A 26,989-nucleotide genomic window follows, 5' to 3' on the forward strand; every position below is an offset into this window, starting at 1 on the left:
CATACAAATAAGGTTGAAGTTTTTTCACTGCCCACACAATGGCCAAACATTCCTTCTCAATTGTGGCATACCCCACCTCCCGGTTTAGCAGTTTTCTGCTTAAATAGGCCACAGGGTTCTCCTGCCCATCTGGCCCCACCTGGCTAAGTACTGCTCCATACTGTGACGCATCAGTTTGCACAATAAAGTCCTTGTCATAATTAGGCAAAAACAGTACTGGAGCATGAACCAGGGCTTCCTTTAACGACTGAAGTGCAAGCTCACAAGCTGGTGTCCAGTCAACTACTTTGGAGAGTTTCTTCTTAGTGAGATCTGTCAGGGGCTTCGCTACAGTGCTAAAGTTTGAGACAAAACATCAGTAGTAGCCTGAGGTCCCTAAGATGGCCAGTACTTGTCGTTGGGTTGTGGGCCGGGGCCCAGTCTCGGATTGCCTCTACCTTAGTTGGTTCTGGCTTAACCCTACCTCCCACACGATGACCCAGGTACTGCACATCTGGCATCCCCATATGACACTTGTCTGCTCTGATGGGCAGACCTGCCCACTAAATTTTCTCCAATACTTGCCCTACATGTCTCAGATGGTCCTCCCAAGATTTGCTGAAAATGGCAATGTTATCCAAGTATACCTGAGCAAAGCCCTTACACACTTCCAGCAGGTAATCAACCACACGCTGGAAGGTGGCGGGCGCATTCTTCATCCCAAATGGCATGGACTTAAACTTGAACAGGCCAAATGGGGTGATGCATGCCGACCGTTCCTGAGCCTCGGGTTCAGCGGTATCTGCCAATATCCCTTGCTCAAGTCAAATGTGGAAATATACTTTGCTCCAGCTAACTCGTCTAACAGAGCGTCAATTCAGAGCAGGGGATAGGCATCAGACACGTTCACCTCGTTCAAACGGCGGTAGTCTACACAAAACCGTGCTGTTTTGTCCTTCTTGGAAACCAATAAAATGGAGGACGCCCACGGCACTGCTTCAAGCTGCTCCCTCTTGTGTGCACTCAACTGCTCATCCCAGCCTACGTCCTCTACATCACCTTCCCCTCTGGCATCCGTGAGGAGGTCAGGAATTGGGTCACTTCCTGGTTCCTTAGTCGATAAGCAGCAAACCGCTGCTACCGACTCCACACGCTTGTGGTATGCCTTCAACATATTTATGTGGTAGGTCCGCTGCCGTCTACCTTTGCTATCAAATTACACCACGTAAGTCATATCACTCAGGCGTTTTGAGAATGTGTGCAGTCCAGCCCAGGCAGCCTGGAGCTTGTTCTGGCGAGTGGACATCAGAACAAGGACCTTCTGCCCTACTTAAAACATTCTGCACGCACGCCCTGATCATACCAATTCTTCTGTTTCACCTGCGCTTCGGCTAGGTTAACATGCGCTAGCACCATGAGATTCTCTAACCGATCTCTGAGCTTCAAAACATACTCCACCACAGAGACATCCTGGGTGGGTAGCACCCCTTCCCAAGACTCCCGGAACAGGTCAAGAGGCCCACAGACTTTACGGCCATATAGTAGTTCAAAGGGGGAGAAACCAGTGGACTCCTGTGGCACCTCCCGACAAGCAAACAGGAGGTGCGGCAGGTAGTGATCCCAGTCCCCCCCCCCTTCGAAGTTACAAATGCCCGTAGCATGTGCTTCACAGTCCGTTAGTCTAGGGATGGTAGGGGCCGCACTCCGCCCTTTGCCCAGAGACACTGGACCAGTTCACTCATGAACTCTGTCCCTTGATCGGTGAGAATCTCACTAGGGAACCCAACTCTGCTAAATACTCCTAGCAGCGCGTCCGGTACCTTTTCCGCAGTAAAGGAGGACAGAGCTACAGCCTCTGGATATCTGGTAGCATAGTCCACCACGGTAAGGATGTATCTCTTCCCTGATCTACTGGGCACAGGCAGGGGACCTACTATGTCCACAAACACTCGCTGAAAACTTTCCCCATGTATTGGCAAGGACCTGAGGGGAGCACAAGCTCTGGAGCGCCCAAGACGCTGACACACATCACAGGACTTACAGTAGGCACGGACGTCATCTGTGTCACTCACCGGACCGTGAGTGCCTCTGCGCTGGTGCGTGGCTCCCTAGCCTTCCTGCCGGCACCTATCCTGAACCGCAGCCGTCCGCCATCCTGATGGTCTGCGCATGCGCAGCACCCAAAAACTCTTGTGTCTGTTGCTTTTAATCAAAATTGGTTGATCAGGCAACTCCCTATTTAAGGCATCTGTGTGCATTACCTCATTGCCTGATCTTGGAGTCTCATTCCCTGTGAGTCTCTGAAGGTGTTCCCTGTGTTCTACTAGTGTCTTCAGTTTCCTGCTGATTCCTGATCTACTCGTCGCTGGTTTCCATACCCGCTACTATCTCCTGTGTACTACTAGTGTCTTCAATTCCTGTGGATTCCCTGTGCTACTCATCGCTGGTTTCCATACCTGCTACAGTCTCCTGTTTCCTGCTTGTGTCCTCAGCTGGACTCCGATTACCAGATCTACTCACCTGTGGTTCCTACACTCGTCTCTGCCGTCCAGCGTCTCTGCAGTTCCTGCATCTCCCTGTGGACAGACTGTTCTACTGAATAGCGGTATGCCTATCTGTTATTGACTTTCTACGTTTACTCTGCATATCCGCTAGGACAAGTTTCCACGCTCAACAGCTGTATCCATACCCGCTATAGACTGTTATTGTTACGCTGCAAACCTGTTTGGAATTAACCGTACTACTCAGTCGTTCTATGCATAACTGTGATTGACTATCCATTATTGGCCTGCATATCTGTGCTGAGCAAGTCTCTACCAAGCAGCGCCACACATACCGTTATATAGACTTTGTTGGATACACTGCATACGTATTGGGATCAAGTTCCTCTGTGCTCTCAGTGTCTGCATCCTATTATCTTTGTATGCTTCCACTCATCAACACTTGTACACATCCTCACCTATTAAGCAGTGGTACAACTTGCTATACGCAGACCACTGACTTCCCTGCTACCTACCTGCACCTGGACAAGTCTTCTCACCATAAGCAGTGGTACATTGCTATACGCAGACCACTGACTTCCCCGCTACCTACCTGCACCTGGACAAGTCTTCTCACCATAAGCAGTGGTACAACTTGCTATACGCAGACCACTGACTTCCCTGCTACCTCCCTGCATCTACTCACGTCCATCCTGATCTCCGTGTTCAAATCTGCCTTTCCATTATATCAGCTAGTCGCTGATTCTTTGACCAAAGATTGCTGCAAGTCACTGACTTTCCTATTATTTATTGGCATTCTCTCTCCATCTGCTGTGATATTTGTTCCGCTAGTCACCCCGCTACCAGAGGACCGTTGTGCGAGCTTCACTACTCTGGTAAGCCCAGTCATCTGGTGAAATCCTGGGCAAGACTCCTAGTGTCCGTGACAATCTGACTTTCCAGGCCAGAAAATGTTCTGTGTCAGGCGTTTCAGTGTTCGGTCTCTGCCCTGGTGTCCCGCCATAGAGATTTCATGGGCAACTGACATTAGATGCGCGCGAAGCCCCGAGGTACCACCAGTTGAGATTGTTCCTGGACTGGTCTATCCCAATCTACCTTCCTAGCTACACGGTACAACAACCCTTTATGCCAGGTCACACGTCCCATCTCCATCGCTGGAAGGCTGCTGCCAGCCTGGCGCCTCATGCTTTCCAGTGAGGGATCAGAGAGCTGAGCTGCCCTGAACTCTTCCCTGCGGCCCTCACTATCATCTAAGGCAGGATATGCTGCAGGGGGGTCTATGTTGGGGTGACTAATGTCAGTCAAAGTGGGGTCAGTCAAAGAGGTGTCACTGTGGTCAGCTATAGTCACCACTGGAGCTGGCATACTGCTACGGACAGGAGCATCACCCCCACAAGATCAGGTTGGCAAGAGACAACATCCTCTCCGTTGCTAGGGGACGCAGTCTTTCCAGAGGCAAAGGGCTGGCTGTTTTCTGAAGAAATAGCAGATATGGTCTTTTCCTCTGGGCTGGCTGAAGCTGTGGTTGCTGGTGATGGCTGTTTTCTAGCAGCTGTGGTCTTTTCCTCTGGGCTGGGATGTGCAGGTGTAGATCCTGAACACTGTAGCTTAGCAGCTTGAATCCGGGTAATAGAGTTGAGAAATGCAGTCACAATTTCACCCCCAACATCGTTGCCCAAAATCACTTCAGTTGGGAGGCCATCCATAATGGCAACATCTTGCAACGCCTTGCCATCTCCCCAGTCCAGATACACCCTTGCTACAGACACTTCCTTCTCCAGTCCATCTGCCACAGTAACTTTGGCAGTGCGATCCTTCAATACTGCAGCAGGATCAATAAGATGGGGACTCACAACAGTAATTGAGGCCCCTGAGTCTCTCAGTGCCTTTGTTTTTACTTTCTTTCCCTATTCAGCTATAGCTGGTATATTTCGTATTTCATTTCTTCCTATTTTCCCTTGTCCATTTCCCTCCTTCTCCCCCTTTTCGTGAACTCCTTTCCCCCCTTCCCTCCATCTCCTGTTCCCGGCATTCTATAGTCTCTTCCTTACCTTTCCTTTCATTCCGTGTTCCCTTCCTGGCTATGGATCCTCAGTCCGGTCCCTCCCTTTTTTTGCCCTCTGCTTCGGGTCCCGTTCCTGTGGCTGCACAGGAGCCCCGCTCTCGTGCCAATAGGTTGAGAGGGCGCCTATCCTTCCCTCCGTCGCGAGCGGCGGTCGAGAGGTATTTCAACATCCGCCATGGCCATCGCCCGGCCTGAAGTGACAGACGTCACTTCCGGTCTTGCGGCCGTTTCTATGGCGAGGTCTGTCTCAGGATGGGTCAGCGGGTAGGCAGCAGTGGAGGGGCAGGTCACCCCCCATCGATGGCAGGCATAGTAGGTCTGGCAGTTGGCACAGGGCAGCACCTGCTCGCGGTCTGTGCAGCAGGGTGTTGGCCCACCTCCTTTCTCCCATGTGAGTAGGCCCAGCAGCACCAGGGGTAATACTAAGAGTCTCATCAGGGTGTCCAGAGGCAGGCAGCATCATGCCAGGGAGGGGTCTTCCAGGGTTGAGGTCAGGCAGTCGGGGAGGGGCAGATCGGTTTCTGGCGAGCATAGGGGTTACAGGTTTCCCAGGAGGCTAGCCATTCCGTGCAGCGGGAGTCTGAAAGGGGGTAGTCATATTTGGGTCCCTCTCAGGTTAGGGATCAGTCGCAGGGGGAATTGCAGGACCCTTCCCGGGCACAGCGTTATGCCAGAGGCAAGAGTACCGGATCTCTTCATAGTCAGCGCTCTGAACGGGCTGCAATGGGTGTTGGACAGGTGGCTTCTGGGTCTCTCAGGTCATGATCCAGGAGTAGGTCGGCTCAGGGTAGTGTTGGTGCAGACAGGCAGGGCGAGAGGGCTAGCAGGGCGCCACGTGAGGCTTGTGGGGCTGCCAGTCAAGGTCGCCACTCTTTGTCTATTGGCTCTGTGTCTCAGGCTTCATGTAGTAATATGTCTCTCCCAGCAGATGGCGGATCTTTCGGTTATGGTCGAATGGATAGCTCCGTACCTCGGGAGTAGCAGGTCTCGGCTGAGATGGAAGGTCAGTGGAGAGGCTTCGAAGGCCGGTCCGTGCAGCAAGGTGAGAGGAATCTATATGATATGTATGATGAGCAATCTGTGGGGTCAGGTAGCTATAGTTCTAGCATATCTTCTTCAGATTCACAAGGTAGTCCTCAGCGGTTAGTGAAGCGCTTACGGAAGCACTTTGTTTCTTGCCAGGCCGAACGCACTGTGGTGGATAGGTATAGGCATTTTGGGGGCTCCAGGCTCACGGGTGATGAGATGGTGTGCTGCGCGAGCACAGGCATATTTCAGGGGGTCAGGAAGTCAAGACAGAGTAGGATCGATAGGGGGCGATTTGTAGACATATTTGAAGTGTCCAAGCAGGGCAAAAAATTGGTGACAGCAGTGATGGCCCGGGGAGGCGGGGCAAAGCCAGTTACAAGTCCTATAAGAACTGGCTGTCTGGAGCTTATCTGTTTGCCGCCTGTTATTTGGAGACACGCCCGGGCAAATGGAAGGACATGTTAAAATATCTGCATATGGTTCATGAGATGTACGTGTCCTCCCGCCCCGGGGTGTGGCTGGCCTATGACGAGACTTTTAGGGAGCAATACGACGGGCACGCAAGCCTGATGTTGGGCTATAAGGATGTGGAAACATGGTTGAAAGTGTCCCAAGATGGTTGGGGGCAGGGGCCGCGAGCTCTACGTGGCGGAGGCAGGTAGGGTGAATGAAGGGTAACGCGCCCTTTCTCAGCAAGGGCCGCTGCTACCTGTTCAACTGGTCAAGTTGCTCTCACGGGCAAGGATGTAGATTTGCTCACACATGCATTAAGTGCGGGGGAGTTCACACAGCAAAAGTATGCGACAAACAGGATAGAAGTGGTTGCGCAAGTAGCCAGCCCGCCCCTGGCACTGGGGAAGGCAGGATCGCTGATTAATTTGGTTAGCCTGAGCCGATGGCTTAGTTGCTATCCGCGCAGGTATGAGGTAGAGTTTTTGAGGGAAGGTTTTAGTGAGGGGTTTCGAGTTCCTATCGAGGGGCCGGTTCAGTAGGGTAAAGGGGGCATTTGAAATCGGCTAGTTTGTTCCAAGAAGTTTTGTTAGCGAAAGTCCAGAGGGAGGTGGTGCTGGGGCGCATGAGTGGACCTTTTCGGGAACCCGCCGTATCGGGACTTGGTGGTGTCCTCGGTAGGGGTGATTTCTAAGAAGGTGGTGGGAAATTTTTGACTCATTCAGCACCTCTCATTTCCCCATGGCGCATTGGTGAACGACGCGATCCCAGAGAAATTTTGTAGGGTCACGCACCAGTCCCTTGAGTCGGCCCTGAATATGGCACAGGGATTCCGCGGAGGGACATTGCTGGGGAAAGTCGACATTGAGACGGCTTTTCGTCTATTGCCGCTTCATCCAGATTCTTTTCCGTTTATGAGCTTCAAGCTGGAGGATGGCTATTATGTAGAAAGATGCCTCCCTATGGGTTGCGCAGTGTCCTGTGCGTTCTTGAATGAATGTTTCAGTTCATTTTTGCACTGTCTATCTGTGCGGGCACGGGCCACCACGGACGATTTCTTGGTGGTAGGTCCTGGGGGGGATGAGACTTGCAGGGATATGCGGTTTGCGGTTAAGACTCTTTTCCATTCCGTGGGTGTACAGGTGGCCGGCGAGAAAACTGAAGGCCCCACCACCTGGTGATTGTACCTGGGAATTGAGATAGATACTGTCCGGGGCCTCTGCTGCTTACCGAGCGACAAAGTGAGTAAGCTGCGGGAAGCAATAGGGGAGGTGTTAGGGCAGGGTGGAGTGACGTTGCGTCAGACTCAGGCAATATTGGGGCGTTTCAATTTCGCCTGCCGGGTGATACCCATGGGGTGGGTATTTTGTAAGAAGCTGGAGAGGGCAACATCTGGAAACAGGCGCCCGCACGGTCGAATCTAACTCTCGCAGGAAATCCGGGAGGATTTGATGGTGTGGGACCTGTTCCTTGTTGTGGCCTGGCCCTCTGGGGTCCAGTCCAGAGCTGGAGCTCTTTACGGTCGCGTCTGGATCGGTAGGTTTTGGGGCGTATTTTGCCGGGGAGTGGTGTGCCGCTCCATGGCCCGAGGAGTGGGTGTTGTCCGGAAACTACTTGAGATTTTCCCCGTGATTGTAGCAGTGGAGTTGTGGTCAGGCAGGTTGGTTGGGAAACAAGTAGTTTTCTGATGTGACAACATCGGTGTTCTGCAAGCGATCAATTGGCAAAGGTCTACGTCTCTTCCAGTAATTACGCTCCTGCGTAGGATAGTTTTGGCACTGTCTGGCCTGCGACATATGCTTTCAAGCTCGGCATGTGCCTGGAGTTGAGAATGAGTTGGCGGATGCGTTGTCTAGGGGATAGATGGAGAGGTTTAGGGTGTTGGCTCCTGGAGCATCCCTAACGGGTGTACCCTGTCCCTCTTACATATGGCAGATTGTCAAGCCAACATAGAAGGGCTGGCCGAAGCCTCCCTGGCTCCTTTGACTCGGAAGAAATATCGAGCTGCCTGGACGGAGTGGTGCTCTTTTCGAAGCCAAGGCTTTGGCGGTAAGGAAGGTGGGGAAAAGCGCGTGCTTGCTTTTTTCTGGGCAGGTTATTAGGCAGGCAAGTCTAAAGCGTCCATGGTGGGTGCATTGGCAGGGATTTTATTTTTTGCCAGGATGAAAGGTGAGAGATTATACAAAAAGTTTTTTGATTTCTAAGGACCTCAGGGGTTGAGCGTGAGAGAGACCAGTTCCTCCGGACCAGAAAAGGCCTATTCTTTGTTAGGCAATATGCTGGCTGCAATCCCGGTTATTGCTCGGGACAGCTACGAGGTTGATTTGTTTCGTGCAGCATTTGTGATGTTATACTTTGGCGCTCTCTGGGTAAGCGAGATAGGGGCTTCCTAGGGCTTCCCCCCTGTCCGGAATGCTAGCGAACACGTGGTGATATGTAGCAGCTTGGTGTGCTGTAAGGTGAGGAAATCAAAATCAGACCAGTTAGGGCGGGGACGCTGGGTTACAATGGTCCCAAGGCTGGGTTGCTCTGTATGCCCTATTGTGATAATCAGCCAATTTGCCTCCCTTAGACTGAGTGGGGCTCTACCTTGGTGCATGGTGATGGTTCTCCTCTCACCGGGTACCAATTTTCGGTGGTGTTTAAACGCACACTGATGGCTGTGGGTCTGGATTAGGCGCAGTCTGGCACGCATTCATTTCGTATTGGTGCCGCTACATCTGCTGCGGTTGCAGGGGTGTCAGAGCCCGCCATAAAAGAACTAGGCAGGTGGAAAACTAATGTCTATAAATGGTATGTGCAACCCTCTCTTCTCTCTTGATTTCTCCTCTCCTGAACTGAAGCTGCGGGCGGATTCACAGGGCGTCGGCTCGTGCTTTTGGAAGCAGAGCACGAGGGGATTTGTCCATTTTTTTCCTCAAAAGTGGGGCCTGATTGGCTCTTGGCTCCACGAGGTTTGATGGTTTTACCCTCGCTTGTGTTTCGGCTCCCCTCTTTGTTTCCGTCTTCTACTTGTGAAAATGTGTACCTCTTGTGTGGTGGACTGCTGATTTGCCTGTTATGGGTTTGCAGGATAAAATCTAGCGGTCATTCTGGTCCTTTGCGGTTTCTTCTTCTCTTTTCCTTTCCAGCTTTTGGAAGTGTTGCTGGTATCTTGGAGGAAATGACTTGGGTAGAGGTAGGTCTGTGGATTTGGAGTTTGCAATTCAGTCTGAGTTGGATTGGGTCCGTTCCTCCTGGCATGACCTGATTATATGCTGGTCGGATATAGTGCCTAGGTTGACTTGGCGATATTTTAAGGAAAGCTGAGTGGCTGATGAGGTACGGAAAAAGGTGAACTCAGCGATTGCTCGTTTCACTCGCTCGATTGGTGGAGTGTGTATAGAACATCCGCTTATCCGTTTTCAGAGTCCTGGGGGTAAATATATGAAAGTCCATTTTTTTCAACTCACCGGAAATCAGCAACTTTGCAGCTAAAATTTAAAGCGGCGATGGCTTGTAAAGGCAGGTTTTAGCTGCAAAGTCGCCAATTTCCTGCAAGTTGATAAAAAAAGGAATTTCATACATTTACCTCCTGGTCTTTATCAGTCTGATGGTGTTCATCTGAATGAGGAAGGCATGCGTTTGTTCATAGAGGATGTTTATAGGGGCATAGCGGGAGTTTTTGTAGGTGTGGTGGCGGGCCTCAGCTCTTAAGGATCCGTGCGTGGCCGGAAATCGCAGTACAGTCGACTGCCAGTGATAAGGGCACATGATGGTATCGGGCACACTTAACCCATCTGTTTTCAAATGGAATAGGCTATTAGTCTCGGTCCAAGTACTTCCCGATTGGGTTGGCTTGTGGTTGCTTCCGTTAGCCTAGAAAGGGGGAGGGTTCTGTAGTGTCCGGGGCGGTGGCCCCATTGAGGAAGATATGTGCACCTTGGGGTGTGTGGTTCCCCCCCTTGCGGATGTCCCATGGAAAGGCTGGGGCATCCTGCTTTGCCTGGCGGAAGTCGACTCGGACTGCTCTCTTTCTCCACCACCATACCTTACAATAAATTCCCTTTATTTTCGCCACATTTAAGTTGTCTGTGTTTTATTTATGGTTATAGTTAAACAGTAAGAGTATAAGGTAAGGAAAGGTTATCAGCCGTTAAGCATTTTACTCTTACTGCTGTGTAACTGGAAGTGTCACTTTTGAAGAAAGGTAAGAAGAAGGGTAATGTGATGAGGAGGGGGTATGTGTGTGTAATGTATGTGAGTGTAATGTATTTGTGCAGAGGAGGTATGTGTGCATAAAGTATGTGTGTGTAAAGTATGTGTGCAGAATGGGTATGTGTGTATAAAGTATATGTGCATAAAGTATGTGTGTACAAAGTATGTGGGCAGAGGGGTGCTTTTGTAATGCATGTGGGCAGAGAGAGCATGTGTGTAAAATATGAGGGCAGTGGGATCATCTGTGTGTAATGCATGTGGGCAGAGGGGGCATATGTGCATACCTCCCAACTCCACACCCCCTGCTTTATCCCCCCCATCTAAATATATTCTATACTCCTAATGTACCCCTTTTTACATACCCCCTCATACTCCTATACATGCCTCCCGACTGTCCAGAATTTGGTGGGACAACTCGATTCGCAGACCACAAAAGGGGTGGGGTTTAGCAGGAAAGTGGGCAGAGCCTTACAGGAATTTGTGGGCAGGGTTTTGGTGGACTGGTGCAGGGCTTATATTGTCCTTCTGTTGAGATTCTAAATGTTGGGAGGTATGCGACTTTTCAGTGCATCTATCACCTTTATTGTAAAGAAGTGCTACCATACGTTGCTTTTCAGGCTCCTCCTCTGTTATTGACAGTACATTCATTATGTATTCAGCATATGAATCACCTCTACTCTGATATGTTCTGAAGGGGATGACAATTTCTAGTTATATTGAGTATGTAAGGTGATTTTACTAACCAAAACATTGTTAATATAGAACATACTTGCCAACTCTCCCGGAATGTCTGGGAGACTCACGAATTTTGGGTAGATCTCCCGGAATCTCGGGAGAGCTGGCGATTCTCCCGCATCAGCCCACTTCATTAAATTGGAGCCGGCATGTACGGGTGGATGGGCGGGGCTTCGTGATTTGCGTCATTTTGTCCCCCCCCAGTGATGTAATGCTTGTTTAAGGTATTTTTACAGTGGTAAAAAGACCCCAAACAAGCATTACATTACTGGGGGTGGGGCCAAAATTACGCATATTGCATAGCACCTCCCCCTCCGCCCATTCACCTCTCGTGACCTCCAGAATCTCCCGGACCCAGCCAACATAAGGTTAGCAAGTATGATATAGAATAAAATAAGAATATTAGTGTGCCAAATGTTGATTGAAGGCTATTTCTCTATTTGAATTTGGGATGTTGAATAAGCGGTGCCAGACCTAAGCTTTGCAAACACAAACACACATTATGTCAGAACACTTATAAAAACAATTTACACATTTTACTATACATAGCTAAATATCACAAAACATTAAACTCACAGGTTGTATTGTGACTATGTTGGGAGCTGCAGTTCTTTTGTGAGAAAGTACAGGAGTGCATATATACTGACCTATGTAAGAGGTAGAAACAGGAACAATGAAGGATGGGAGAGGGATTTGAATAGAAAAATGGGACAGCTTAGCAGTACTGTTGTTGGGTGATCAACCTCTAACCTTATGAATGGTCTGGAGATTGCCAATACTGTCCTGATAAACCAGGAAGGATGGACGATGATTAATGATTTCAGATTTTTTCTCAGTCTGTGGGGAAAGAAAACAGTCATTATCAGTTCTTGTGAACTATAGAATAAAACATTAACAGACTGTTCAGTAAAGGCTGCCAAATGTTCACAGATATAGTATCATGTGCAAGTTTTGCAAATTGTAAAGATATTGAAAAAAATACATATAATGCAGATCTGGACTTGAAAAAAAGTAGTCTAGCAGTGCTTCTGAAATGTTCACAAATATTACTATGTATGTCAACCAACATATTGAAGATGCAAAGGTTTAGCGTTTTTGCAAATTTTTATCACAATGGTAATTAGAAGATACAGAGATATTAGCACCAAATTCAAACATTTTATTTATACTGTAATATCACAGACGATACATGGCTTGTGTAGCCCTAAGACTTGGGGGTAATTACATCAAGGTGCGATTTTGCAAAATCAGCGATTTTCTCAGGAGTGTTGAAACTCGCAGATGTATGAACCTGAGATTTCATGTAAAATCGCCAGAGATGTGTTTCTGTCAAAAGCGCATATTTACAAAATCGATAGAAATCAAACTCCCGACTGTTTGCCACTCTAGCTATACAAGTCTCAAATGTATGAAGTTGCGATTAAGCAAACTCAGGAGATATTGCTTTCAAACACGCCAGATACAACACGCTGCATCCTAGCAGTGTGTTTCGTAAACACATCACTGTTACACTGCCTGTCATATAGCCAGAGGTCCCGGCAGCTGTCAAAACGAAAAAATAGATAAAAGTAAAAAAAAAAAAGCGTGAGGTCCCCCCTCTATTCACTACTAACCTTAGTGCTGCCAGCCTACTGCTGGGGATTTGCGTGGGCACCTGCTGATTTCACTTAATCAGCACTAGGCAAACCAGCCGGGGTTGGTGGCACTATAGCAGGGGGACAGGCGGCAGGGGTCCCCCTGCCATAATGGCAACCAACCCGGGGCTGTTCAGCGCTGGGCTGGATTCCCTAGGGTGTTGGGTCTGCCAAAAAAAACAAGCGAGCCCCCCCTCTAGGGTTGTAGGAAGAGCCCTAGTGCTGCAAGCACTAGTGCTCTTCCTACACCCCTGGGCGGCGGGTGTAGGGTAATAAACGGCGATTTAAGTGTAAAAAAAATAAAGAGATGCCATTTAGTTTTGTGGATCTACAAGTCCAAGCCAGCCAGGATGCCATAAACAGTGTGGTCATGCTGATACTTGTATAACTACAAGCACCAGCATACCCATGGCAGTCAGAGCGTGTTGGCACTGGAGAACCTCCAGTGCCAACATGCCCTGATACCCAGGTCTGGCTGGGACCTGTAGTTCCACAAAAGAAAATGTTAAATAAACCACATCCATTTAATAAAAATAATTAAACCCCAATAAAGACACAAAACACTCTCATTTATACCACATATTTTTATTAAAAATTAGAAATTCCCATATACTCACCACTGATGTTTTCATCTGTTGTAAGCAGTTTTTAATCCTAAAATGGCTCTAAATCAAGTCCAAAATAAATTTGTATCCAATAGTCCGGCTTCAACAAGTCCCAAAATACAAATTCTTTTTGGACTTTTCAAGCTGGACTTTGGGAATTACAAATTTATTTTGGACTTGTTCAAGCCGAACTATTGGATACAAATTTATCCAATAGTAGTCGGATCTCAGAGCTCGGTTCTCGCGATATTTGAAAAGCATAAATACCCGCCTACACAGCAATCCATCGCCATTTGACAGAGGGAGAGAGCAGGATGTAGTAACAGGCTGATTAGAGCAGGGACAGAGAATACAATTCTGATTACAATTCTGATAACAATTGATAGAGAAGAGAGGAGGATAGAGGAGTCTTTTTTTTCAATATTTAGCACTCCAAGTGCTTTTGGGGTGTCCCCCATTCTTTTGCATTAATTTTTGTGACTGTCAAAAGTCATATTTGTCAGCAGTATCTAAAACAATTTGTAGCCCAACAAGTGCGTTGGGATCATAATGGATTCTAAGCAGTCCACATATGAGCAGAATCAGCAACCAGGTTTTGTCACCAGTCCTGATGGTAGTGTTCCCAGTACGTCATCTGGGAAAGTCGATGTCAAACTACACAGTCTTTTGAAATCAGTCAAAAAAAACACACACCAAAAATTTTTTTACCGTGTTGAAGCGCAAAAGAAGAGTAACTGAGGAAAAGTTAAGTGCCGATAAAAAAATTGCCAACATGCCATTCTATACATGCAGTGGCAAAGAGAGAATGAGGCCTTCACCTTTGTCTATTAGTGGCAGATCAAAATATTTTACCGAGCCTACAAGTGGTGCACAACTACTGTTACGCGTCAAAGCCGAGCTGCAAGATAACAGTAAGGCATTAGAGGATAATGTTTGCTCTGATTCACAAATGACACCAATCCCTGTGGAGAGTCCATCCAACAGTGGGATGTCTAATCGTGAGCATTCTGTTAGTGTACCCATAAAGAGGGACCCTTTCAGCAGTTCTGCTAATGTGTGCCTGAACAGCCCGAGAGGATGCCACTTTGGAAATAGAAGAGGATGAGGGGGAGATTTGTGGAGATGACGAGGGCGCTAATGAGGATGTTGATGAGGATGAGGTTGTTTGTGTCAGTCCTGCACCAGTGGCAGCAGTTCTGGCATGTGACAAGAAAAAGGCCATTGTCATGCCAGGCCATAAAACCAAAAAATCCACTTCTCATGTGTGGAAATATTTCTACCCCAATCCAGAAAACATCTGTATAGCCATTTGTAGTGTATGTCAAGCCACAGTCAGTCAAGGGAGGGACCTTAACCATCTTGGAACCTCATCTATGTTACGCCATTTGACGAGAGTTCATGGCAAAGTGTTGGGAAAAAAGTTCTTCCAAAAGAATTACAAGCACTCCATCAGCAGCTACGACCCTCCGCTCACCAACATCCCAACGGCTACAAAATACACCCACCACACCATCCTCATCAATATTCTCAGTAGTGCTCGAAGTTAGCCCTGCATCCCACTTATTAAGGCTGGATGACTCCTGCACTATTATTGATTCCTCTGAAGAAAGCGTTAGTCCCACTGCTGCTGCTGTTGCTGCTGCTGGGGGTGAATCGTCAGCCCAGAGGAAGGCCAAGAAAAAGAGCAGTCCTACATTTCAACAATTAACTGTGAAACAATCATTTGCTAGGGGAAGCAAATATGACAGCAGTCACCCAGTCGCCAAGCGAATCACAGACGCCATAGCTGCCATGTTAGTGTTAGACCTGCGTCCAATCACCACAATAAATGCAGCTGGTTTTTCACAGTTAATTGAGGTTTTGTGTTCGCGTTACAGAATTCCACCGCAACACCATTTTTCCCGTAAAGCTATTCCACAGCTATACCAAAAAGTGTGTACAAATGTAGAGATTGCGCTGAAATCTGCCATTCTGCCCACTGTCCACTTAACCACAGATATGTGGACAAGTGGAAGTGGTCAAACCAAAGACTATATGACTGTGACAGCCCACTGGGTTGGTCATTCACCTTTACCAGCAGGAACAGCAGCAGCATGTACACCACTACGTAATATTTGTCACAGGCAGGCCACTCTTTGTATCACCGGCTTCACTAACAGGCATACAGCTGATAATTTGTTACGCAAACTAAGAGATGTGATTGATACATGGCTTATACCACTTGGACTCTCCCCAGGATATGTCATTTCTGATAATGCCAACAATATAGTACAGCTGGGTGATTTCCAGCACATTCCCTGTTTTGCTCACACCATCAACTTGGTGGTGCAGAGCTTCCTATGAAATAACCGTGAGGTGCAGGAGATGCTTTTAGTGGCCCGTAAGATTTCAGGCCATTTCAGGCATTCGGCCACAGCATGTAGGAGATTGCAACAGCTCCAAGAGCAGTTTAACTTGCCCTGCCACCAACTTAAGCAGGAGGTGGTAACTAGGTGGAATTCCACCCTGCACATGCTGCAGAGTATGGAGGAACAGCGCAAAGCCATCCAAGCGTATTGCACAAGTCATGACATTGGGAAAGGAGGGGGGATGTATTTCACTCTTGCACAGTGGGGAATCCTTTCAGTGCTGTGCAAGGTGCTGAAATCATTTGAAGTTGTGACGTGTGACGTGAGTGCAGATTCTGCTAGTTTGAGCCAAGTCATTCCTTTAATTAGACTATTGGAAAAGCAGCTTGAGAAACTGAGGGAGGAGATGAAAGCAAGCAATTCCGCAAAGTATGTTGGCCTTGTCGATCAAGTACTTAATTCGCTTCACAATGATCCTCAAGTTATTAAGATCTTGAGCTCGGATCAGTACGTTTTTGGCCACTGTGCTTGATCCAAGGTTTAAGACCTACATTGAGTCTTTGCTTCAAAATGAACGAAATGTGAACTTTTGCAAGGAACAATTGCTCAGCAAGTTGTCCGCTGAACTGGGCCTTGGCTTGACAACGTGTCCTCCTTCAGTTTCTCAAGCAGCTGCTGCTCGTAAAAAATTGAATTTTCCTAAAAAAAAAGCAGGGAGGACACAGAGGGCAGACCAGAACAGTTTAACATCTGGGCTGGTTTGAAGGATTTTTCAAAAAAATGTGTGACCTTGCCCATAACTCCATCCAATATGAGTATTAACATGCAAAGGATGGTGGAGGATTACTTTCAAGAGGTAATTGATATGGAAATGTCAGACAGTCCCTGTCCTTACTGGGAAGAAAAGCAGGCCATTTGGAAACCCATGTACAAACTTGCTTTGCAATACTTAAGGTGCCCACCCTCCAATGTGTACTCTGAACGAGTGTTCAGCACAGCAGGGAACTTAGTCAGTGATCACCGCAGAAGGTTACTTCCCAAAAATGTGAAGAAAATTATGTTTATAAAAATGAACAACATCTTCCACGAGGAAGGCCTTCACCATCCAAGACATCCAAGCACTGACTGTTCTCTAATGGCGGATTCAAGCGGCGATGAATTGATAGTCTGTGATGATGACGTACACACTGATGAGGGTGAGGATGAAGCTGAAGATGATGATGATAACATCTTTTTAAAACTTTCTATGTAAGTGTAGGGTGCAATCTACCCCCAAAGAGGAAAGGGACTTGGGGCATTTCCATATCACGTACCGTCTTGAAAGGCTGCTGTTTGGGCAATTTCTCCTTAAGGGTAGGGTGTCATACACAGAGTGACCCCAAACTGGCTTTGTCCATTTCCCTTAATATTGTACAGTCTATAACAGCTGGATTTTTTTGTATTTTATACAAGTGGGGGGGGGGGGGTTTAGAGAGACAGAAACCAAACTGGCTTTCTCCATTTCAATTAATATTGTACATGTTATAACAACTGAATTTTTGGGTATTTTCAACAACTGAAGGGGGGCCTATAGAGACAGCAAACAAACTGCCTTTGTCCATTTCGTTACATATTTAAGTATAAGTGTAGGGTGTAATATACATCCAAAGACGATGGCTGCATTGCCAATATTCATATATGGAGAGGAAGACAATCTGGTTTGTGTGTAGAATTAATGAAGGCCTACCAGGAATTAAACAGTTTTTTTCATAATTATATAGCTTTACAATTATATTACTTATCCAAGAAACAGGTGGAGCACTAAATTCGGTGATTTTATGCCCAAAAAAATTGATTTTTAAACAAAATTGCAAACCAAAACCAAAACACGTAAGGGCGGTTTGGCAAAACCAAAACCAAAACACGATGGTAATTCAGAACCAAAACCAAAACACGGGGGTCAGTGAGCATCTCTATCCAAGTGCCAACATGCCCTGGCTGCTATGGGTATGCCGGTGATTGTAGTTATATAAATATCAGCATGCGCACACTGTTTATGGCACCCTGGCTGGCTTTGACTTGTAGCTCCACAAAACTAAATGGCATCCGTTTATTTTTTTACACTTATATTGCCGTTTATAACCCTACACCCACCGCCCAGGGGTGTAGGAAGAGCCCTAGTGCTTTCAGCACTGGGCTGAATGTCCCTAGAGTGGGGCCTGCTCCTTTTTTTCGGTGGATCCCACTCCCTGGTCCAATTCAGCCCAGCGCCTAACAGCCTGGGGTTGGTTGTCATTATGGCAGGGGGACCCCTGTCGCTTGTCTCCCTGCTATAGTGCCACCAACCTCGGCTGGTTTGCCTAGTGCTGGTTATGTGAAAATCGGGAGGACCCCACACAAAATTTTCCCCGATTTTCACGTAACCAACAGTAGACTGGCAGCACTAGGGTTAATAGTGAATAGAGCTTTTTTTTTTTTACTTTTATCTATTTTTTATAGTTTTGACAGCTGCTGGGACCTCCAGCTGTATAGACAGGACAGTGTAACAGTGATGTGTTTACTAATCTCGTAACTAGATAAGGATAAGGACAACCCAGGAGAGTTAGCTAAACACAGGAGTGTTATGCATCACAGCAAAATGCCAGGGATGACCAGAGATTTTGAAGATTAGGGTAAAAATCGCAGCTTAATACATTTGAGAAATGTTGGATTAAAATCGCGGGTTATCACCCGCGATTTGCCGCGGTTTTAACATGCTGAAAAAATCGGATCTTGATACATTTACCCCTTGGCGTGGTATACCCTAGATAGGATGGAGGAAGAGATATAAGAGATAAAGTGAGACTTAGCTGCTCTTTTGGAAACACACGCCATAGGTTATTCACATCTTGGAAAATGCAGACACACAGTGTAAATGCTGTTTCACCATATTTGAGTAAAATCATCTGTACAGCTAAAAGCATTGATCAGAAAATCAACAAGGCAGTGACAGTGGGGTCGAAAGTTTTGCTCCTTCTAATGGGAGGGGTTGAGCACATTGGGGTATTCAGTGCTGAATTCTGACCAGTAATGCAGTTCGTATGTTGGCTAAATTAAAAAAATAGATTTTGTGTTATGGGATTATATATGTACATTTACTTCATTGGGTGGATATTGCATATGTGACCCCCACTGCCATGGGGCTACAACAAAATGGTGCAGCCAATCGGCTTCACTTAGATGACAGCGCCAGTACTGCATTATTGCCTACATCTCCCAGAAATCTAGGCTGCTGGAAGAAGGGGAGAACAGTGGAGAAGGGTGGTGAAGCATTAAGGAGCCCACTGGCTCCAATTACAGTAGGGGAGGACATAAATAGGGTGAAGGGCAGCGAATAGGAGGAGCAGTCATAATGGAGAAGAGTGCAGCAGGACCAGAAGTCCTGGTGCGAGAGGAATGCCTAAGCAGAATATTAAAGCTGGCCTGAGTCCAGCTGGAGTGGAGAACTGGACAGATTTTACACAGAGTTGCTGATAGTGTTCAGTGTTTTAGCTGGGACCTGTGCCAGTGAACCTTCTGGTGAGCCCAGTGAAGAATTACTGTTACAGACATTTAAAGGTCCCTGGCCAAAAGGGAGTCTTCTGGCCTGGGTGAATTGCAGGTGAGCAGAGAGGACTGCAAGCAAGAGGTGGTATAGTCCCTACCGATTGCTGCTGAGCCCTCCCCAGTGTCCTGTCACCATGGGGACAGATAAGTGCATCAACAGTTACAACACATATACATCTACTGCATAGAGACTGAGATAAGAGTATACTTTCCCTTTGTTCCTGAATTGTGTAACTGCAAAATTGCTTGTCTGCATCAGCTAAAAACAATCAATTTTATCTAGCTGATATTCTTTTTTGGAGGATTGTTGAAGTTAATCATTGCAGAGATATACATTATAGACATTCAAGTAACCCGGGTTATTAAAGTGCACCAACAGTAGCTAAAAATTTATAATGGGAATGTATTATTTGCATTAGATAGTCTGAGTGAAATGATTGGTGCAAATCCTTAAGAGTTGTGCCTAATCTAACATTGTTAATTCTATTCAATGTATTCATCGGTCTTTTGTCTAATTCTACAAATGATTGTTGATTCCTGACAGGCAACCAGATTTAAATTGGGTGTGGCATGTTGGTAGGAGCCTCAGAGTGGTAGGAGTGTAGAAATATATATATCCTGTTTAGTGCGACATGTCCCATAATAGTGAAGTAATGGACAAGTCATACTATAGCTGTAAATCCATTTTATAATGACCCCTCCACTTTAATAAACATACCAATGAGGTTTATGTCTGTGTGTGTATATATATATATATATATAAACAGGAAAAATATAAGCAAAAGGCGCTTTAGTGAGAAAGCTATAATATCATGCAAAGTAGGCAAAATTTAGCCCAACATAAACACCAAAAAATGTGCAAATATGATTAGACATACAACTTAGTTTACAGCAGGCAGCTCCTTATTATAGCACTTATTTGCAAATGCTCAGGAATTTCTAAAAGACAAAAATAATAGAAGCGCCACACATAGTGTATTATATGAGAGATAAACAAATCTCAATATAAAGGTGCAGATGCAATAGCCTCGTACCAGAGATCAAATAAAAACAGCTTATCTGGTATAGTTTTCCAAGCGTCCGTGTGATATGAATCCTCTCATATGATGTCCTTTAAATCCTCTGGTATAGACTGAAAGCTCAATAAGAGAACTATTATGGTGCAGTAAATCTATATATAACTGGAGTATAATCACCAAAATAAGCACATAGATGGGAACTATAATGAACTTGTCCACAAGTAAATATCATAATAAAAGATTTAATAACAAAAGTTAAAATAATGCCCGTACATAGTAAGACATATTGGAGCTTGTCTGTGAGTTTCCAGATGGTAATAACTGGATCCCGAATCCACCTGGCCAGGGTAAGTATAGCAATCAACGATGAAAACAACACAGGAACAGTATCTCTCTCAACTCGTTTCATCTGGGTGACTTTATCAACAGATCAGGGATATGTGGTATGTTATTCTAACCAGGAAGTCCAGTTTATATAGTCCCACCTACATAGTATAGTCCAATTGGATCATAGCAGCCTTAAGCGTTTGGATAGGAGAATTCAACATCACCTCCGATATCTGAACGTATCGTTACTTCCGGGTTTTGGGAGCTACTTCCGGTATTACGATAAAAAAGAGGATTTATATACTTACGTTAAATCCGTTTCTCTGATTCCGTCTGGGGGACACTGCTTACCATGGGGTGTGAAGGGGAGCATGGAAGTTGGCACCTAGCTAGTTAATTTCTAGCATTGCTGACAGACCCCTCCCCTCCCCTCTACATACCCCCGCCTCTTCCTCTTCCTCCTCAGTTAATTCAAAAAGCCCCAAGGAGAAAGGTCCAATCAAACAAGAGCATACAGAGGAAAGGCAGAAGGGAGGGATACTGTTCCTGTGTTGTTTTCATCGTGGATTGCCATACTTACCCTGGCCAGGTGGATTCGGGATCCAGTTATTACCATCTGGAAACTCACAGTTAAGCTCCAATATGTCTTATACTATGTACGGGCATTATTTTAACTTTTGTTATTAAATCTTTTATTATGATATTTACTTGTGGACAAGTTCATTATAGTTCCCATCCATGTGCTCATTTTGGTGATTATACTCCAGTTATATATAGATTTACTGCACCATAATAGTTCTCTTATTGAGCTTTCAGTCTATACCAGAGGATTTAAAGGACATCATATAAGAGGATTCATATCACACGGACGCTTGGAAAACTATACCAGATAAGCTGTTTTAATTTGATCTCTGGTACGAGGCTATTGCATCTGCACCTTTATATTGAGATTTGTTTATCCCTCATATAATACACTATGTGTGGCGCTTCTATTATTTTTGTCATATATATATATATATATATATATATATATATATATATATATATATATATATATATATATATAGTGTATATATTATATATAGGCCATTTTTTTCTCATAGAACGCTCCAAAAGAGCGCTCTGGCACCTTTTTTCAAACTTTAATTACCTTTTTAATATGGGGGTAGAAAGAGAGGGCTACAGAAAAATGATGGGGGCAGAGAGAGAGGGCTACAGAAAAATGAAGGGGGTAGAAAGAGAGGGCTAGACAAAAACAAGGGGGGGGGGCAGAAAAAGACTGCTACAGAAAAATTAAGGGGACAGAAAGAGAGGGCTACACAAAAATGAGGGGGCAGAAAGAGAGGGCTACACAAAAATGAGGGGGCAGAAAGAGAGGGCTACACAAAAATGAGGGGGGCAGAAAGAGAGGGCTACAGAAAAATGTGGGGGGCAGAAAGAGAGGGCTACAGAAAAATGAGGGGGGCAAAAAGAGAGAGCTACAGAAAAATGAGGGGACAGAAAAAGTGGGCTACAGAAAAACACAGGGGCAGAAAGAGAGGGCTACACAAAAATGAGGGAGGCAGAAAGAGAGGGCACCAGAAAAATGAAGGGGCAGAAGGAGAGGGCTACACAAAAATGAGGGGGGGCAGAAAGAGAGGGCTACACAAAAATGAGGGGGGGCAGAAAAAGAGGGCTACAGAAAAACGAGGGGGGCAGAAAGAAAAGGGCTACACAAAAAAGAGGGGGCAGAAAGAGAGTGCTATAAAAAAATGAGGGGGCAGAAAAAGATGACTACAGAAAAAAGAAGGGGGCAGAAAGAAAAGGGCTACCCAAAAAATCGGGGGCAGAAAGAGAGGGCTACAGAAAAATTAGGGGGCAGAAAAAGATGACTACAGAAAAATGAAGGGGGCAGAAAGAGATGGCTACATAAAAATGAGGGGGGTGAAGAAAGAGAGGGCTATACAAAAATGAAGGGGGCAGAAAGAGAGGGCTACAAAGAACCTATGGGGCCGAATAGGGGTGAGAATAGCTAGTGGACATATGTGAGAAAAGTTGGTAGGCAGCAGGGGACAGGTCAGTGTGTAACAGGTGATTGATGTATAGTTGTTTTGTTTTGTATTATTAAATCTAACATTTGGGGCCTCCCCTCTAGATATCCTGCATTTGCTCCTGGGCAGCAGTGAAGACTGGACAGCATTCTGCTTTAGACATCAGTGCATCAGGACTGCAGCCTTGCCAGACAGCCAGGAGGAGGTAAGAGTTATTATTTTTATTTTACAATTGTCAAGTGTATGAGGGGCAAGGAAGGGAGTATTGGGGGGGAGGACAGGTGGTAGGCTGAAGATTTGCCTAATTTGCCGAGCAGGGGTGGACTGGGCCGGGGGGCATCGCCCCCCCCGAGCCGCTTTGTCTCACCGCTGTTAGGGCGGCCGGGGAGGTGATGCCCCCTGGCACCCCAGATGCTCTATTGCCCCCCGGATGCTTTATTGCCAGATTATTAACGGCGGACGCATCGCATGACACGCGATGCGGCCGCGTCAGCGCACAGGCAGCCGCATCACATGACACATGATGCGGCCTCGTCATCGATGTTATGTGATGCGGCCGCCTGTGCGCCTCCCAGGCTGGCAGATGCCGAGCAACCTTGCACTGGCCCTGCAGGCACGGTGCTTAGTGAGAAGTATTTGATCATGTAGCACAGAGGTGTTTGTAAGGAACCATTGCACAGTTTGTATACACTAATAATTGCGTAATACATTATAGAGTGGCTCAGTAAGTCTTATAACATCAGAACAAAAGATCTTTTTTTAATAGATTAACAAGATATGAGTTCTGACCCAATGCAAAGCACTCATATATATATATATATATATATATATATATATATACACACAAGTTAACCCGTTGTTAGGAACTTACCTTATCCCCGTTCCGCTGCGCTGTCAGCGTGGTCTGACAGCGGTATCCGATCCGTGCAGCGCTTCTCCTGATGGCGCCGCCGCACTTCCGGGTTCTCCCTGCTGCCGATCATGTGACTCCTGGGCGGGGAATTCAAACTCCTATATCTCCTCTGCTCTGACACGCTGCCTGTGTCAGAGCAATGTGTTTCCTGTTCCTGGCTACATTTCCTGTGTCCTGACTCCTGTGAACCTGCTCCCTGTGTATCCCTCTATTCCTCCTACTCCTGTGTACCTACCTGGCTGTGACCTGACTATTCTTTGGCTTATCCCTGGCACCACGAACTGGACTATCTCCTGTGTACCGACTCAGCTGTGTTAACAACTATTCTCTGGATCTCCCTCTGGCACCATATACCTGATACCTCCTGTGTACCGACTCGGCTGTGTTACCAACTATTCTCTGGATCTCCCTCTGGCACCGTATATCTGATATCACCTGTGTACTGACCCGGTCGTGTCTCTGGACCCATATCCTGCCACGCACCCATTGGCTCCGTGCATCTACCGGTTACTGTTCCAGACCTACAACGCCTGGAATTAACGGTTAGTGCCTGTACTTGCACCGCTTTGTCTATTTGCTTGTCTGCCTGCCATCACTTAGAACTTTCTCCCTTACGTCAGTAGGCTAATATGGGGGCCGCGACCTGCGGTTCTTCGGCAGCAAAGTCCACACTACCTTGCGGTGGTTCTTGGTGAAGACCGGAAGGCCGTTAGACTCCGCGCCCTAGGTAAGCCTGTGCTAATACTGACTAAGGCATCAAAATCGTAACAGTTTGCTCTGTCCCACTTATCTAACTGATGGAAGCGACAGGGAATCCCACTGCGAGAGTATTACTGGATCACTTAGCGGCTCAGGTTGAAGACCAGGGGAAAAATCAAGAACAGCTATTACAGATTCTGGAGACTCTGTCTAACAGGTTGGATACGCTTCAAGCAGCTCAGGTGGCAGCTCCTAATCCTCCACCTGCTCCGGCCCCACAACCTGCCCCCGCTCCAAGCAGTTCGGCTGTATCTGCTCCCACAACCTCTCAACTCCGCATACCTAACCCACCCAAGTTCAATGGGGATCCTAAGGAATGCCGAGGGTTCTTGAACCAGTGTGCTATTCAATTTGAACTTTTGCCTGGAAACTTTCCTACACAGAAAACTAAAGTCGCTTATATCATTTCCTTATTGTCTGGTCAAGCGCTTGCCTGGGCTTCTCCCCTCTGGGAACATGATGACCCCATCCTCCATAATTGTGCCACTTTCCTGGAAACCTTCAGACGCATCTTTGATGAACCCGGACGAGTCTCCAGTGCAGCTTCTGGACTCCTCCGTCTGCGCCAGGGTACCCTTACTCTGGGCCAGTACGCCCTTCAATTTCGCACTATGGTGGCCGAACTTCGTTGGAACAATGAAGCTTTAGTGGCCACATTTTGGCAAGGCTTGTCCGATCGTATTAAGGATGAGCTAGCGGCCCGAGAGTTACCCACTACCCTGGATGATTTGATCTCTCTCTGTAACCAGATTGATATACGTTTCCGTGAACGCACTCAGGAGAGAGAGAGTTCCCGTCGATCTACTTTCCGTTTGGCTCCTCGCTTCCAAAGTCCTATTACACCGGAGGAAGAGCCTATGCAGTTGGGAAGAGCACGTTTATCCCAGGAGGAAAGAGAGATGCGGTTCAAGAATCGTTTATGCCTTTATTGCGGGGAACCCGGTCATGTCCTGAGTCAATGTGGGAAGCGGCCGGGAAAAGATCGGACCTAACTGATGACGGAGAGACTAAGTTAGGTATGAACATTCTCTCTCCTATGGATTCTAGTTTTTCTATCAAAGTTCTTCTGCAATATACTGATAAACAATTGTCTCTTCCAGCGCTTATTGACTCCGGTGCAGTGGGGAACTTTCTACGAGCTGACATTGTAGAGAGGTTGTCATTGCCTAGGCAACCCTTAGATCCACCTATTGCCATTACAGCTATAGACGGCAGTCGTATCATTGGAGGATCCATTAAGAACAGAACTGTCAACATTTCTCTACGCATTGGAGCCTTACACACTGAGGAAATCTCCTTCCTAGTCATTCCAGAGGCTATCAACCCGTTGATCTTAGGCTTACCTTGGCTCAGACTTCACTCCCCCACTTTAGATTGGCAGAAAGCGGAAGTCCTTGCATGGGGTTCAGAGTGTCATTCCCGATGTCTTCCCAGGATTCATAGACCCGCTATGGGCTGTCTTTCCACATCCTCCGGTATTCCTCCTCAATATCATTCGTTTTCTGACGTCTTTTGTGAAAAGGAGGCTTCCAAGTTACCCCCTCATAGACCTTGGTATTGCACCATTGAATTGTTGCCGGATAAGATACCACCCAGAGGACGGCTATTTCCATTGTCTCTACCCGAATCAGATGCTATGTCCCTATATATTAAGGAGAATTTAAACAGGGGTTTTATCCGGAAATCCTCGTCACCAGCAGGAGCAGGTTTCTTTTTCGTAAAAAAGAAGGACGGCGGATTGCGTCCTTGTATAGACTACCGTGGCCTCAACGCCATGACGAAAAAGAATAGGTACCCCTTACCATTGATCTCTGAACTCTTTGATAGGATCAAGGGAGCTTCAATTTTTTCTAAACTTGATTTGAAAGGGGCCTACAACCTTATCCGTATTAAACAAGGGGACGAATGGAAGACGGCGTTCAATACGCACGATGGACATTTTGAGTAGCTTGTCATGCCATTTGGACTTTGTAACGCTCCTGCGGTTTTTCAAAATTTCATTAACGAAGTTTTTCAGGATTTCCTGTATCAATTTGTTGTCATTTACCTAGACGATATTCTAATTTTTTCACCTGATATTATTACTCATCGCCATCATGTCTCCTTGATTCTTCAACGCCTTCGGTCACATTATCTGTACTGTAATGTGGACAAGTGTGTCTTTGAAAAAATGCATCTTCCTTTTCTTGGTCACGTGGTTTCTGGCTCCGGATTACGTATGGACTCTGAGAAATTAAAGGCAATTTCTGACTGGCCCCAACCGGTTGGACTTAAGGCCATCCAGCGTTTTATTGGGTTTTCTAATTATTACCGCCACTTTATCAAAGGATTTTCGTCTGTTATTGCACCCATCACTTCCTTGACCAAGAAATCTGCCAACGCTAAAACCTGGCCACCAGAGGCGGTAGAGGCCTTCAAGTATCTTAAAGAAGCCTTCATATCGGCACCTATTCTTCAACAGCCAGATTCTTCCTTCCCCTTTTTTCTCGAAGTTGACGCATCCTCCGCTGGAGTGGGAGCTATTTTGTCTCAGAAGAATTCTACTGGAAAATTTTCTCCCTGTGGCTTCTTTTCTCGTACATTCTCACCCACCGAAAAAAAACTACGGCATCGGAGACAGAGAACTACTTGCTATCAAATTGGCCTTGGAAGCTTGGAGACATCATTTGGAGGGAGCCATATTTCCTGTTACTATTTTTACAGATCACAAGAACCTGCTTTATTTACAAACTGCATCTTGCCTCAAACCCGTCAGGCCAGATGGTCTTTATTTTTTTCACGATTCAATATGATCATTACCTTCAGACCAGGGTCCAAGAACAAGAAGGCTGATG

General features: G+C 46.5%; 1 protein-coding gene across 4 annotated transcripts in view; it reads right to left on the reverse strand.

The window, feature by feature from the left end:
- The window catches only part of ATCAY (ATCAY kinesin light chain interacting caytaxin), a 343,094-nt gene that overhangs the window by 47,765 nt on the left and 268,340 nt on the right, over window positions 1–26,989 (reverse strand). For all 4 annotated transcript variants that reach the window (XM_075204829.1, XM_075204828.1, XM_075204827.1 and 1 more), the window contains one exon: window positions 11,707–11,793. In XM_075204829.1, coding sequence (XP_075060930.1) covers window positions 11,707–11,793 — 87 coding nt within the window. The remainder of the gene's footprint in view (window positions 1–11,706; window positions 11,794–26,989) is intronic.

Source organism: Mixophyes fleayi, chromosome 1, assembly GCF_038048845.1.
Source record: "Mixophyes fleayi isolate aMixFle1 chromosome 1, aMixFle1.hap1, whole genome shotgun sequence".
Taxonomy (NCBI): Eukaryota; Metazoa; Chordata; class Amphibia; order Anura; family Limnodynastidae; genus Mixophyes; species Mixophyes fleayi.